At 38.5% G+C, this 13,132-nt stretch overlaps 1 protein-coding gene across 10 annotated transcripts in view; it reads right to left on the reverse strand.

Annotated features, from left to right (window-relative positions):
* The window catches only part of DYNC1I1 (dynein cytoplasmic 1 intermediate chain 1), a 185,875-nt gene that overhangs the window by 145,033 nt on the left and 27,710 nt on the right, over positions 1–13,132 (reverse strand). For all 10 annotated transcript variants that reach the window (XM_032710370.1, XM_032710423.1, XM_032710362.1 and 7 more), the window contains exon 5: positions 1,251–1,310. In XM_032710370.1, coding sequence (XP_032566261.1) covers positions 1,251–1,310 — 60 coding nt within the window. The remainder of the gene's footprint in view (positions 1–1,250; positions 1,311–13,132) is intronic.

Genomic DNA, 13,132 nt, shown 5'->3' on the forward strand with positions numbered 1-13,132 from the left:
TATATAGGGTTATCTTTTCATGAGTCAAATAAAGGGACTTGCCTTGCACAACTCCTTGAGGAACCTTGCTCCTAGGTGTGCTCATCTTTTAACCCAAACTTCTGGAAAAAAAACCAGCTGAGATTCCTAAAGGGTTTCTGTATGTTAAAAGAGCTCAAAAAACTTTGCCTTTTTGGTACAGTTGAGGTAAAGTTGTAGAAGTTGGACCTATTTGAAGCCATAATCATGTGAAGACTGTAAACATTCTTAGCAGTTCTGGATATGGAGAACCCCTTTGGAAAGCTTTCTGGATATTCTCCTTCTGATCTTTCCTGGTCAATAGCCGTAACATCCCTAACTGCAGCTGGGAGCACTATCAATCAGCAGTTAAAGGAAATTGTTGGTTTTCTTATAGAATGGTGAATGAACTAGCACACAAACTAGTAAAAGCACAAGACACTTGCCTGGACACTCAGACAGGAAAGCCTGTAAGTTCATAGGTAGAGCAAATTTTTTGAGACAGTGATTTGGTTTTGCCTGTGACTCAAGCTCTGAAGAACTTGAAGTACTGCTACCTATGCTTTTAGAGGAACAGTTTATCCTAAATATCTCTGCAGGTAAGCATTTCTAAATTATTTAAATTAATGATTCTTTTTCACATGCTTGGGGTAAAGAAGTTCCATCCCAAACTAGAAAATACTTATTTTAGCTCTAGTACAATTTAAAAAAGTCTTGATTGGCCTGAACTCAACTAAGATGGCAATTACTCTTGTATTATGATCATATTTAAGTACACAATTATAAGCACATACACAACACCTAATGAAAAACAGGAAATTGTTACTGCATGTGGAAACAGCGTAACTATAGCAGACAGAAAGGAGGGGGCAAAGTACCTTGCAAATGATTCAGAGAGAACAGTCTGAATCAACAGGTACAAACAAGATCAGTGTAACTGTACATGCATATATGTGCCACAATAATAACATTTCATCTGTAATGAAATAGTTATTTGTATTGTGTTTCAGGCAACAGAAACAGCAACTTATCTTTTCATGAGATTATTTAAATAGTTGGGGTTTTTTTCTACAACAATGGCTTTGCTGAGGCTTCTTATTTATCAAACTAAAAAAAGGAAACTTAAACTATGGTCTTTTTGAGTCGACAAAGCAAATAAAAACCACGCACACAACCAGCTCAACTAGGAAGCATTTTCAACATAATTCTTGCAAAGAAATAATCAACAAATAACAAAAAGAGCTGACATATACCCAAGTTCAGAGTCAGACTGGAGTTGCAGCACTGAGGGGTCTGTGTCCCATTGCAAGGTCCTAGGGTGGTAATCAGCCGTGCAGCACGAAGGGGAGGGAAAAAAAGAACACATAAAATTAACTGAAAGGATGAACAAAACCCCATATCATTAGTTACATGGTCTATGTAGTACATTCAACTTCCAAGTGCAAGCAACAGCCACCATATGTCAAACAAGGTTTGTATGTCAAACTGTGACAGGGCAGGCAACTTATTAAAATTAAATATTATTGATAAAAAAAGAGAAGAAGCTGGATTTCCTGTCAGATATTGATTAATTAAACATGGAGTTGGGGTTTTTTCCTTTTCCTGAAAGATTTCTAATTCTTTAACTATGGTTGATGCAAACACAATGACCTGTAAAATCTGCAGGCACAATTTATTTATGTTTTTCTGATAAGGTAGACTGAGCACTTGCCATGAACTCCACTGAAGAGTCTATCCCTTCACAAATCCCTGACATGGACAGTCAGCCATCTTGTGCAACAGTGCTCTGGGCATGAATGTCACATAATGCATATGACAACAAATGGAACATTGAACAGCAGCTCTGACATACTCTGGGGGCATCTGGGACAAGCAAACAAATTCTTCTTTTCCTCCAGATAAAATTCCTGGGGAAGATGAGAATGATACATCTGGGAAAATCAGATCTATGACAGCCTCTTAATGGATTGCTGTCATATGAGGCTGTCACCAATTGTATGAATGCTCCAGAGGTGTGATCTGAAGATGTTGCTCCCTGCATTGCAGTGCAACTTGCCCTACTACCAGCTCTAAAACAGTTTGCAAACACTCACAGAGCCTTTCCAGAGTCCTATGAAATACTTACAATCCTCCAATTTAGAAATGCAAAAATTGACATATTGAGGCCAACATTTTCAAAGTGCCTGATCATTCCCTGGATCCTAATTTTATTTAGTTTTTTTGCCCTCAGGAAGCCACATTTTATATGCAAGAAAACTGCCAGAATCCGTGACTGAATCAGGAACACACGTTTGGCTCCTGAGCACCTTTTCCTGTAGTATGAACACTAGATTATGCACTGCTCCCACTAGCAAAGTCCTCCTTCACTAGAGCAGGTGAATCATGCAAATGCACTGGATAATGACAGCTGACAAAATTAAAAGCTCCTCTCATTTCTTCTGAATACAAATTTTGAGGATACAGAGAACATAATATTACCAGGTTCAGCCAAAAACAGCCGTGCTCCATTTACGCAAGCCTTTCTGCAACAACAGCAACCTCTACCAATTAAGCACTCATATAAACTAACAAGTTATTGAAATAGGTTAGAAATAGATCTCTTAAAGCCAAATAATTATTCTACCTCCTATTCTTAGTAAACTCACCCATTCTATTACCAATGTTAACTCACTCTCTGAAGAGACAGACAAGGGCATGTGTTGCACTCTGTCATGTCAGAGTGAAAGAGAAGCAATCTCAACATCCTTTGCATAGAAACAGAATGAAAAACTGTAATGCAAAGCTGCTTTCTCATGTAGCATAAAGGCACTTATTTCCCTCAACTTCTTATGATCCACAGTGATGTCTATTGGGATAAAAGACTTCCCATTGAAAGAGAAAGACTTCTCCAAAATGAAACTGTATTACAAAAGGTTCAGAGACAAAGAAATACAACAATAAAGAACAGATTTTTTCCTTGTAATTTGACTGCACTGCAAGGACAGTGAGAAGTGGACATAAGATCTGAATGCCTGATGCAAGGCAAAGACATCAGTGACTAACGAATTATAGATCCTCTAAAAAATGCTATCTGTGTGAAGATTGCACTTGTAACATCACCAAGGTTGGTAGCATATGTTAGGACTTGATATGTAAGTGCCAGTTTCTAATCTTATTGCTGCCTAGGGGCTACTTATACATGCATATCCAGGTTTTCCAAACACTTAAAACAAAATATATGTAACTCATTTCAATTTCTTCCCCCCAACATTCACTTTCAAACATACAAAATTTCCCAAGGAAAAAAGGCCATTTTATCAGAAGGAACTCCATTATCATTTGATTAAAACAAGAGCTTGCAACCTCTAAAGAGGTGTAGTCTCTACATTTCACCTCTAAGAATCCATCCAGGTCACAAGAGAGGGCCCGTTTACCTGGTACCTAGATGAATGCCTAAACAAAATAAATTTCGAGATCTCCCACACTCAAGACAGCACTCAAATCCCAAAAACATGAGAACAGTAACACCTATGGTTCATACCATCATTTCTTCCATGCAGACGCGTTCTTCCCTTAAGTACTTCATTATCTGGGTTCTGACACAGAGCCTTCACCACTCTTGACACTTTTAATAGCAATTCTCCTTGACTCCTGATTATACCTGTTTTCAACAGTTTTAGTGCATCTGCAAAACACTTCCTAAATTTGTGCTCCAAATGGTAACTGTTCTCTCTTCATCACTGTGTGCATACTTGCAAAGTCTTGAGAAATAGATAAGAAAGCAATCTGCTGAGTTGTCCTCTCAAGCTTGGCTGAGCAATGTTATTGCAGAAAATGAGGCTGCAGGTAGCAGACCTTCAGGTTTCCGGTCTTTTGCCCTAAGAAACAGAACACAAGTGGCTACACCCACATAGTGAAGGCTGGAGAGCACAGGGAGTGACTCTGTGTTTCAAGGAACAATATTGATTTGTTCTTTGCATCTTCCTAGCATGTAAAGGAAGTCTGCAGACCAAAATGAAAGTGAGTGAACAGTAAAGATGTAATCTGGATCTGCAATTTAGCCAGTTTCCATGGCAATAGCATAAAAAAAGAAATAGATTCTTTGAGGATTAGCAAACCAAAGATAATGTTGAGTAACCTGTGCAGTCATCCAGACTAGAAAATTAAAGCTAATCTGTTTGTGATGAGCAGACATAGCATATGACATTCCTTGATCATATGAATGAGCATCATAATTATGCCTATTCTCCTATGGACAGTTCTCAGTTGGGATTGTGAAATGCCATTGGATTTCAGCAAAAAAGTTGTTGCCAATCTTCTGCAAATCTAGTGCACGAGTTCTTCCTCCAGAGACTTTATCACAAGGAAAAGGATTAGGTGCTGGTTCCTCTTCTTTCTCTCTTCTTCATAAAAGAAAACTGAAAAAGCTTTGGGACTTCAAGTCATGCAAAGGCAGAGGTAGAGAGGGTAACATCACAGACCCTGAAGACAAGTACATGACCTAGGAGAGCTGCTTGATCAGCAGTCAGGCAGAGGTGCTCCCACTGCGGACCCTTTCAGAGAGCACAAGTTGGTCAAATTTTCCCTGAATGTATTCAATGGATTTTGGCACAGATATATGTAGAAGAGATCAAAAACATTTTACCTGAACATTTTAATGGGAACAAGCAGGTAAAAGTAGTGCTCCCTTGCAGTCTGTAGTCCTTCCACAAATCTCCTGCAGATTCCTCCCATGGGTGAAATGAGTGACACCAGCAATGGGAAGGGGCCGAGGAAATTCACTGAGCAGCACAGTCAGGACTAAGCCAGATCGACCCATTTCCACCACCCAGACAGTACGGACACTTTCTTAATCAGAACTGCCCAACACTGTTTCAGAACTCATTGCTGCATCAGTCTCCCACACAGTTGCAAACAGTAGCCCTGTGTTGGGGTTTAAGCACCCTGTTATCCATCTTTTTACAAGTTCAGTGCACAACAGCTGCCTGTGGCTGACTGTAGGATAAAAAGCTGCAAGTATTACCAAATAACTGGTTGTTCTAAATCAGTACAAAGGGAATGAGGGCTTTTAGATGTTGCACTAAGTAGACAACGTACGAGTGTTATTATCTTCTCTTTAAACTGATTTGCTTTCACTCTCTTCCTTTAGATAGGCACATTTTAGTATTCAGTATTTTCTCTGTGTTCTTACCTCAGTAACCTATTTTTTTTTCTCAAATTTAGGAGACTATTAATGCTGGTGCTGTTTCAACTTAGTACTGAAAAAGTACCAGATAACTTTGATACATCTTCTTTTTCATCCGTTGGTGGGGGTAGAAAGAAACCAATAAGAGTAAGAAACTCAGGTGTCATACATTTACTAAAGGATTGGATGGTAAAGCAACTTATTACATTTATCTACTCTGAATTCATGTCCAAAGCATTAGAAAGATATTCAGAACACTGTTCTAAGAGAAGAGAGATCATTGCAAAATTTAAGGTGGGAGGTAAACAGAATTTGAACAGAACCACTCCCTTTTCTGTACTATTATTACTGTGGAAAAACAGGCACTCTGCCATATGTTATAATGCTCTGTGTAACCTTACTTCCAGAAGATTTTATTCTGATTGTATAATGTCAATTATGTAGATTAAAAATGTGGAAAAGACTAAAATAAATAAAGACATAATAAAACATTTGAAACCTTTTGAAAACTTCCCAACCTCGGAATGCATTAACGAAGCACAGAGTCTGACATCTAAAACAGCCTGGAATCCATGAGAACTTCTCAGTTGTTTTAAGCAACTTTGGGTCTGGCCTCAGCCATAGTATATGAAACACGTAAGGCATCAGTGACGATACATAAACTTATTAAATCACCATCATAAAATGATATTTAATATCTGGAATCAGTGATATCTCAATAGAACTTGGCTCTGGTTAAGTGCCCCAAGCCAACACTTTTCATTCAAATAGTGTGCAACATACTGACAGCTTAGTTCTGACTCTGCTTCCCTGTAGCCAAAATCAAATCCTCCCTCATCTGTTGCTGATGCTGCAGAACATGTGTTCTGCATGACTTCTTTTCTCCTCCAACTCCCCTTTCCCAGGTCAAGAGTAACCAGGCCTGAAAATTCACGCTTTTGAAAAACAGACTACTTACAGGAATAAAAGCAAATTTTGCTTTCCCAGGGGGCCTCTTAAAGGGCAGAAACCTCTTTGCAGCATCACAAATCACACCTTCAAGCAGAACTGAAGGAAAGCAAAACACCATATTCTGGCATCTGTCACCAAGAGCTGTTGTGCTCTACAGACAAGGAGAAAACTGCACTGACAGTGTACTGAGTCCCAAGGTATCTGCTGAATTGAGATATTCATATGTGTCCCTAATGAAACAACATTAGACCTGACAGGTCCCAAACCAAGCATCTCCCCTTGCAGTAACAACAGCGTCCTAAAATGATCCTTTGTGGGGGAAACAGCAATGGCCTCCTAACCCTAAAATACAGTGACAGACTGTGCCATGACTCCACAGATTAAGCTGTGCTAGGGTTTTCAGAGATCAAAAGCAAATCCCATTAAGCAGAGCAGAGGCTGTCACTAAACCAAAGCAAAGAGACCAGAAATGAAGGTGGGATTCTCCCACAGCATATGGAGTCACCCATAGCCCATGAAGTCTCAAGGCACCTTCGCTTACCAAAAGAATGCTTCTAAAATGATGAGAAAGTGACTAATCCCATTCTCCCCATCTGCGGTAGTCGTGGGTCTTGATATTGCAGTAGGTATTTATGCTATCTTCAGGCACCTAAGTGAAGTGCTCCACCAGTAAACGTCACTGTGGACTCTTTCCATGCAAGCAGAAAGACAGGAGATTGCTCCATGCAGCTGTTCCAGGTCCCCAACTTAGACTCCAGTTATGAGTAGGTTTTAGAGGTGGTTGTCCACAAAGAATTTGGCGGCTACAGCCAACTAACTTGTGTGGGTGACTTGGGAGCGTAAGTAAAGAAGACGTAGACAGACTCTTCTTCTTGTTGGTGCCCAGTGATGGGACAAGAGGCAATGGACAAAAATTGAGAAAAGGAAATTCCTCTTAAGAAAAAACATCGTTACTATGAGGGTAGTCAAACACTTGAAGAGGTTAACCAGGGAGTTTGTGTAGTCTCCATCCTTTCAAAGCCCAACTGGGCACAGTGTGACCAACCTGCTCTAGGTAACCCTGCTCTGAACAGGGGGGATTGACCAGATGATCTCCAGAGGTGCCCTCTCACCTTGGTTGTGTGATTCTGAGCTCTCCCTTCCATCTCCCTGCCAGCTCCTGCTGAAGAGCCAAGGGGCTGTCTGCACTGAGGGGAGAGCTACTTGAGAGCCCACAGGCTTCAATCTGCTTCATGCTCTCTTTCCTTCTAACTTCAAATGCAACCAGCAAAAGAAGTGAACTAGAAAAAAAAGCTAACCAAAAAAGCACAAGACTGCAGAGAATAACACGATTCTTGCTTTTGACTTTGATGTAAGGAGGAGCCTGATGTTTAAAATTACAATTTTAATCCCGGATTACAGTTTCCAAAAGATTGAGAATTGCTTACATTAAGCACTGTGCACCTGTACACAGATAACATACTGAAAACCAGGTTCCACCCAACTCATATAATCTTAAAAATACTTGATGCAACAATTGTAAGATATGAGACCTATTTTAAAATCACCAACAGAATAAAATATTAAGATGTGTTTGAACACATTTTTTCAATACAATAGCAAATATTGTCACAAAATTACAATCCAGTATTATTTGCAGTTTCAACATGTCATCTATCATGGATCTAGCCTTCTTTCTTTTTTTTTTTTTTTTTTTAAATGTCTGAATATTGTCAGAATGAATTTAAGGCTGCCTAAATATTTAGCTAAAATTTTAGAGTTCTGCCTACTTTGTTGTGTCAATTTCTCCAAAGTTCCTAATTTGCTGCTGATTAAATAGATCTTAACTAAGAAACTGTTGATTAGAAATTACTGCAGATGTTTAAAAATATATGTGTGCATAGATAAACAATTTGGTTTTATTTCTTTCACTCTATATTTTTATAATTTTATTTTCTCCACTATAGTTTTCACTTTCTGCTATTTTCTGTACATTTGAAATGTATCTCCAAAACAAAGTACATCAAAAAAAGGATACTCAAAGCTACTACTCAGAGATGGAAAAGTACCACTTGCCTCAACAGATACTTTGCATTTAAGCCACTATTCTGCTGCCATCTGTGCTCTGTTTTGCAGATCTGTTCCACTTTGAAAGGATTGGCAAAAAGAAAATACCTTCCTTGTGCTACTTGTTTTCTGAGGCACATTATAAGCAAGATGGCCATCAGCAGCTAGGGAGGATTTGTGCCGCTCAACAAGACACTCACTTGTGCTTGTAGAGCAGAAGTCTGCTCTGACCTCCCCGTGCCTTCTTGTGTTCAGAGCAGGACTGCTAATCATAAAATAAAATGCCATAATACATTTTGAGAGCAAGGAGTTTGCCACCACTATTGGAGCACAGTCAGAGGCTTGAATTTGCATTTACACTTCCAAGCAGGCTGACACCTCTGACTTCCAGTTTTCACCAACAAAAAGAGCAACTCTGACCTCCCTGAGAGCACAGTGCTATCTTTCAGCTGCCTGGCAAACATAACAGCCCTTCTCAGAATGGTATGAGTTTAAAATACTCTCTTTATTTACTTATTTTTTAGGCATATTTGTGAAAAATTATGGACAAATAATATTTAAAACACAAGAATATTTCGAAATTCTTTTTAAATCAAGGCTATGCTGCTGAATGGATTTAATAGTTTTCAAAAACCACTTGACTTTTAAATCAGAATGAACAATTGTAAGAACAGGATCAACACCTTGCTGATTCCCATTTCACAGAATTCCACTAATTAAATCAGCAGTTAAATTCATCCAATCTGCTGAACTTATCTGCTATATTTAAAGTCTTTCCTTTGATTCAGGTCTACATTAAAGAATATAGTCTCCTGGCAATGTAATGAACCCTGTCATTCTCACAATTTATGTGCTATACCTACATAAATCTTAGTCTGTAAATTTATGCTGGTTTACTAGGAGGGTCACTGTGAGCAGCAGGCTGGATCTGCAAGGACAGAAGGTCAAACAGTTAGAACTGACACAGATTTACTCTAAGTGCCGGATATCACGAACGGTCATTTTGAAGTGCAGTAATAAAAAACACGTTCAGGAGGGGGAAGGCACAAGTCGTTTTGTTCCTGTAGAAAACCCCAAAAATTCTTTTTTAAAACACTATTTTCATCTTGGTTTTCATACCAAGAGTATATGCAACAAAACAGAGCTCAAATGATCACAAATGTAAAGAAGGAACTTGGCAGGAGAAGTTCTATATGCTCCCAGAGATGCTTGAAAGGAATCACTGTACTCACATTAGGACACTTTGATACAGATTACATGGATATGCATATAAGGAAGGTTTTCTCATAAACATCAAGGGGCTTTGGGTACAAATACATAAAAGACAAAATCACATTTAGTAGTCAAATCTAGGAAAGGCAATCCATAACCTTTCAGTGGAGTCAAAGAGGGTAACACAAGGGCTAGAACCTACAATTTTTAGGTCTGGTATTATTCAGCTGAAGAAGAAGGTGAAAGATGTCAGCAAATTTTCAATTTTCCTTCAGTACTAAAATCCAGTAACTACTAGCTGGAAGAAGAGCTAGTGTTTCCCTTCCTTTTACAATTCATTTTGCTCTAAAACCAGCAAAATCCTTCCAGAAGGGGATGAGATCTTTTTCCACAGCTACGGTTGAAAAAAGAGCTCACTGTGTGAACTAACAAAAATTTTTCACATAAGCAGTCAAAACCTCAAAAGTTGTCATGACCCAATGATCCGACTTTTGTTAGACCAGCTCAGAAATTATTTTCTGAGTTTGAATTACTAAAGTAAATAAGTACAACTAAAATCTCTGGATCAAAATCACTTTTAAATGGAAAATTATTCATTTTCATAAGTTCTGCTTATGAAAAATTTAATGTGGAATGCTTAGACTGTTTTGAAACACCTTGAAGAAGAAAAAAAAAAAGGGAGATTTATCAATATCTTGCCAGTGGCAGCAATTCCCATTTTACAGATTTGAAGAAAATTCCTAAAAATTGAGTTAACAAAATAGCTACTCATAGCCTCTTTTTATTTTTCCAGATAAAATTGTAAATGGGAATTTTCTAAGGGTCTTTTTAATAGGCTAGAGAAGGAGAAAACATCACCATGCACAAACTGTACCACTCTAGCTATGTTAAACGGTTTAACATTGGAAGTGATCTTACTCAATTTAATTAAATCAAGAATAAATTCTGTGCAAGAGAATGGTTTAAGCTGAGCTGGCCTTAGCAAATAAGTTGTTTTGTTTTAAGAGGATTAGCGTTTTAGTCCCTAAAATCATCTGACTGTCTGACTAAATATATGATGATATGCTTAGAAATAACTAGAGAGAAGTAACTACAGCTGGGTTGATAACCTAAATGGTTAAGTGGGGCTTTATAAATTAATATTATTTTTTTCTGGATGCAGCTGGGGCTCAGGTTTCCAAGGCACTTTACGAAGCACCCTGGGAATGGCAATCTTCCCTTCTCCTTTAATTTACAGCATGGAGAGGCTTGCTAATGAGAAAAATAATCAAAGATCTGGAGGACTGAACTCTATCCATCCTTTAGGAATGAAAGCATGAAAATCCTTAATGATGCCACAGGCTCACATGCTAAAAGGATTGCAGATGATTCTAATTAATATAGACCATTCTGACTTTGTAACTGGCACACACCGAAAAACACTCCCTACTTTCTAGGTCAGATATACAGACACTTGAAAGCAACTGCCAAATATCAGTCCCTAAGGTGTCTGCTTCTGTTTATAGGCTAAAAAAAGAATTTAAAAAGTGGCAGGGAGAGGCTTTAGGGCTAAATATACATTGAATATAAAGAAGGACTGTGGTTCTTCTTCTGCAGGGACAAAAGGAGTGAAAACAATATAAGAAATCTGCCATCCTCCAGCCTTTTATACTAACCTGTGCAGGGCAAGCCATGATGTGCAAACAACTCGACACAACCACCCGTAATGTGCTCATCTAAGGAAAACTGGCCACCCATGTTACTATCCTGTAAACAGGCTGATGTTCGGAAGTGTGAGAGATTTGCAGCATCGCTTTAGAAAGCGGCAGAGTTCCTAGAGCAAAGACAGCAGAGACAGCCAGAGCTACTCCAGGCAGGGGGAGGAGGTGACGCTCTCAGTGCTTTACAGATGCCGTCACCATTCGGCTCAAGAAGGCTTAAGGCGTGATTTGGCCCCTAAGACTGTAAAATTAAACATGTGTACCAAGACAAAACTAAATGGGAAAAATTTATCAGCCAAGTGGTATTAATCTCTGTTTTACCATATAATGGCAAACATCCCATACCAAGCCCAATGTCACCAAAACAGAGTGGCAATGCCAGCATCCCACAGGCTATCCTGTTTATCTCTAGCCACCAAACAGACATTTCTCATGACTCTGCACTGTGAAAGACTACACAACAGTCCCTAGGGTTACAATCCTTCTTTTTCGGAATAAAACACCATTCAAGTGAAGTTTGCCATAAAGTAGTTATTTTCCCTCAGTCTTTCCTGTAGCTCCCTCAGAGTCTTTACATTGTTCTGTGCTTCCCTTTGGCTCAGCCCATTTATGAAATAAGTATGCCACTAAAGCATCCATTTAAAAGCCATTTTGTACATATAAATTGATTTTTAAAAAAACCCTACCATACAGAAAATAATCCCCTACTAATAACTGTTACAGCTGCTACTCCTGAGGCAGTACAATACAGGCCCACTTGTCCTGGTGCAACTGAAGAAGGATCCCTGTCATTTCTGAACCTGGTAACACAATGAAATGCTGGTCGTGCAAAGCTGAGTGGCAGTAATGAAACAGCATCATTGCACAGAACATGTCAAATGCATTTACTTAAGGATAAAGCAGCTAAGCCCTGGGCAATACGGTTCTGTTAGCAATGGTTTTAGCAGATCTTACAGGAACGTGATTTTGTTAATGTCTATGAGAGATATTTTCCACAAGATAGGAAATATGCTGCATGGACTATAAAAGATCATTTACTACAATAATCCAACATTTCTGTATAAATTAAATAGAGACCAAGATCCACCTTCTTCCTTTGCCTTCTTTATCTGTCTAATTAAACAGCAAAGCAGGCATTTAAAAGGGAGAATGGCATTCTGATACCTTTCTTCAGCTTGTTGTTGTGTTATATTACTGTTCTAGGGAACGAACTGTTTAAAAATAAAACATTGAAAATAAAAGCTGAGTTACCAATTCTGATTTTTCAAGCAAAAACCCTAAAAAGCACAGAACCTAAAGACTTTGATGACATCTAGATGCACTCATGAGACATCAACAAACAAAAAATATCTTTCTGATTTAAAATAATATGTGGTAAGAACACACTGGAATAGAGATGCCTTTTTGGTTTTTTTACTTGACTGATGGCAAGCAAGATTAAATACAAAATTGTAAAATAATGACATTCCTTGATTCACTTGGTGCACAGATGCTTTAGAGCTACCTCTTTTCTTTTGATTGTGCATCTGAGAAGCAGGAAGTGTTTATGTAATCCTATATGAAGCAATGTAGGATTAACACAAGACTTGTGTGTTGTTTAGATGATGCATTATAAAGCAGAACACCAAATAATTATAAAAAAAGTGAGTAAATAACAAACTGCACAGAAAAAGGACTGGAATTACATCTGTTTCTTCCTGCACTGAGCCAATACAAACTGAAGGTGAACATCAACACAGTGAAAGAAAACATATCCTGGTGTATTTCCTTTTATGACTAAATGGCTCAAAGTGGCCATAGTAGATGGTAGCAACTCAGAATCCCATCTGATGAAAACATACATGAATGCAGACTAATACTGGAAGCAAACTTCAAAATAGAATGGGAGAGAAGACATGCTCTCAACTCCCTATCAGTAAGGACATCCAACCTAATATGACAGCTGCTACTATGTTCTCTGGAATACATCTGGGAACATTCAGAGGTCACAGTAACTGCAAGATGAACTGACAGAGTGGACAAAAAATTATGCCAAGAGCCATAGCCAAAGGCAATACTGCTC

This window comes from Chiroxiphia lanceolata, chromosome 1 (genome assembly GCF_009829145.1).
Source record: "Chiroxiphia lanceolata isolate bChiLan1 chromosome 1, bChiLan1.pri, whole genome shotgun sequence".
In the NCBI taxonomy this organism is placed as follows: Eukaryota; Metazoa; Chordata; class Aves; order Passeriformes; family Pipridae; genus Chiroxiphia; species Chiroxiphia lanceolata.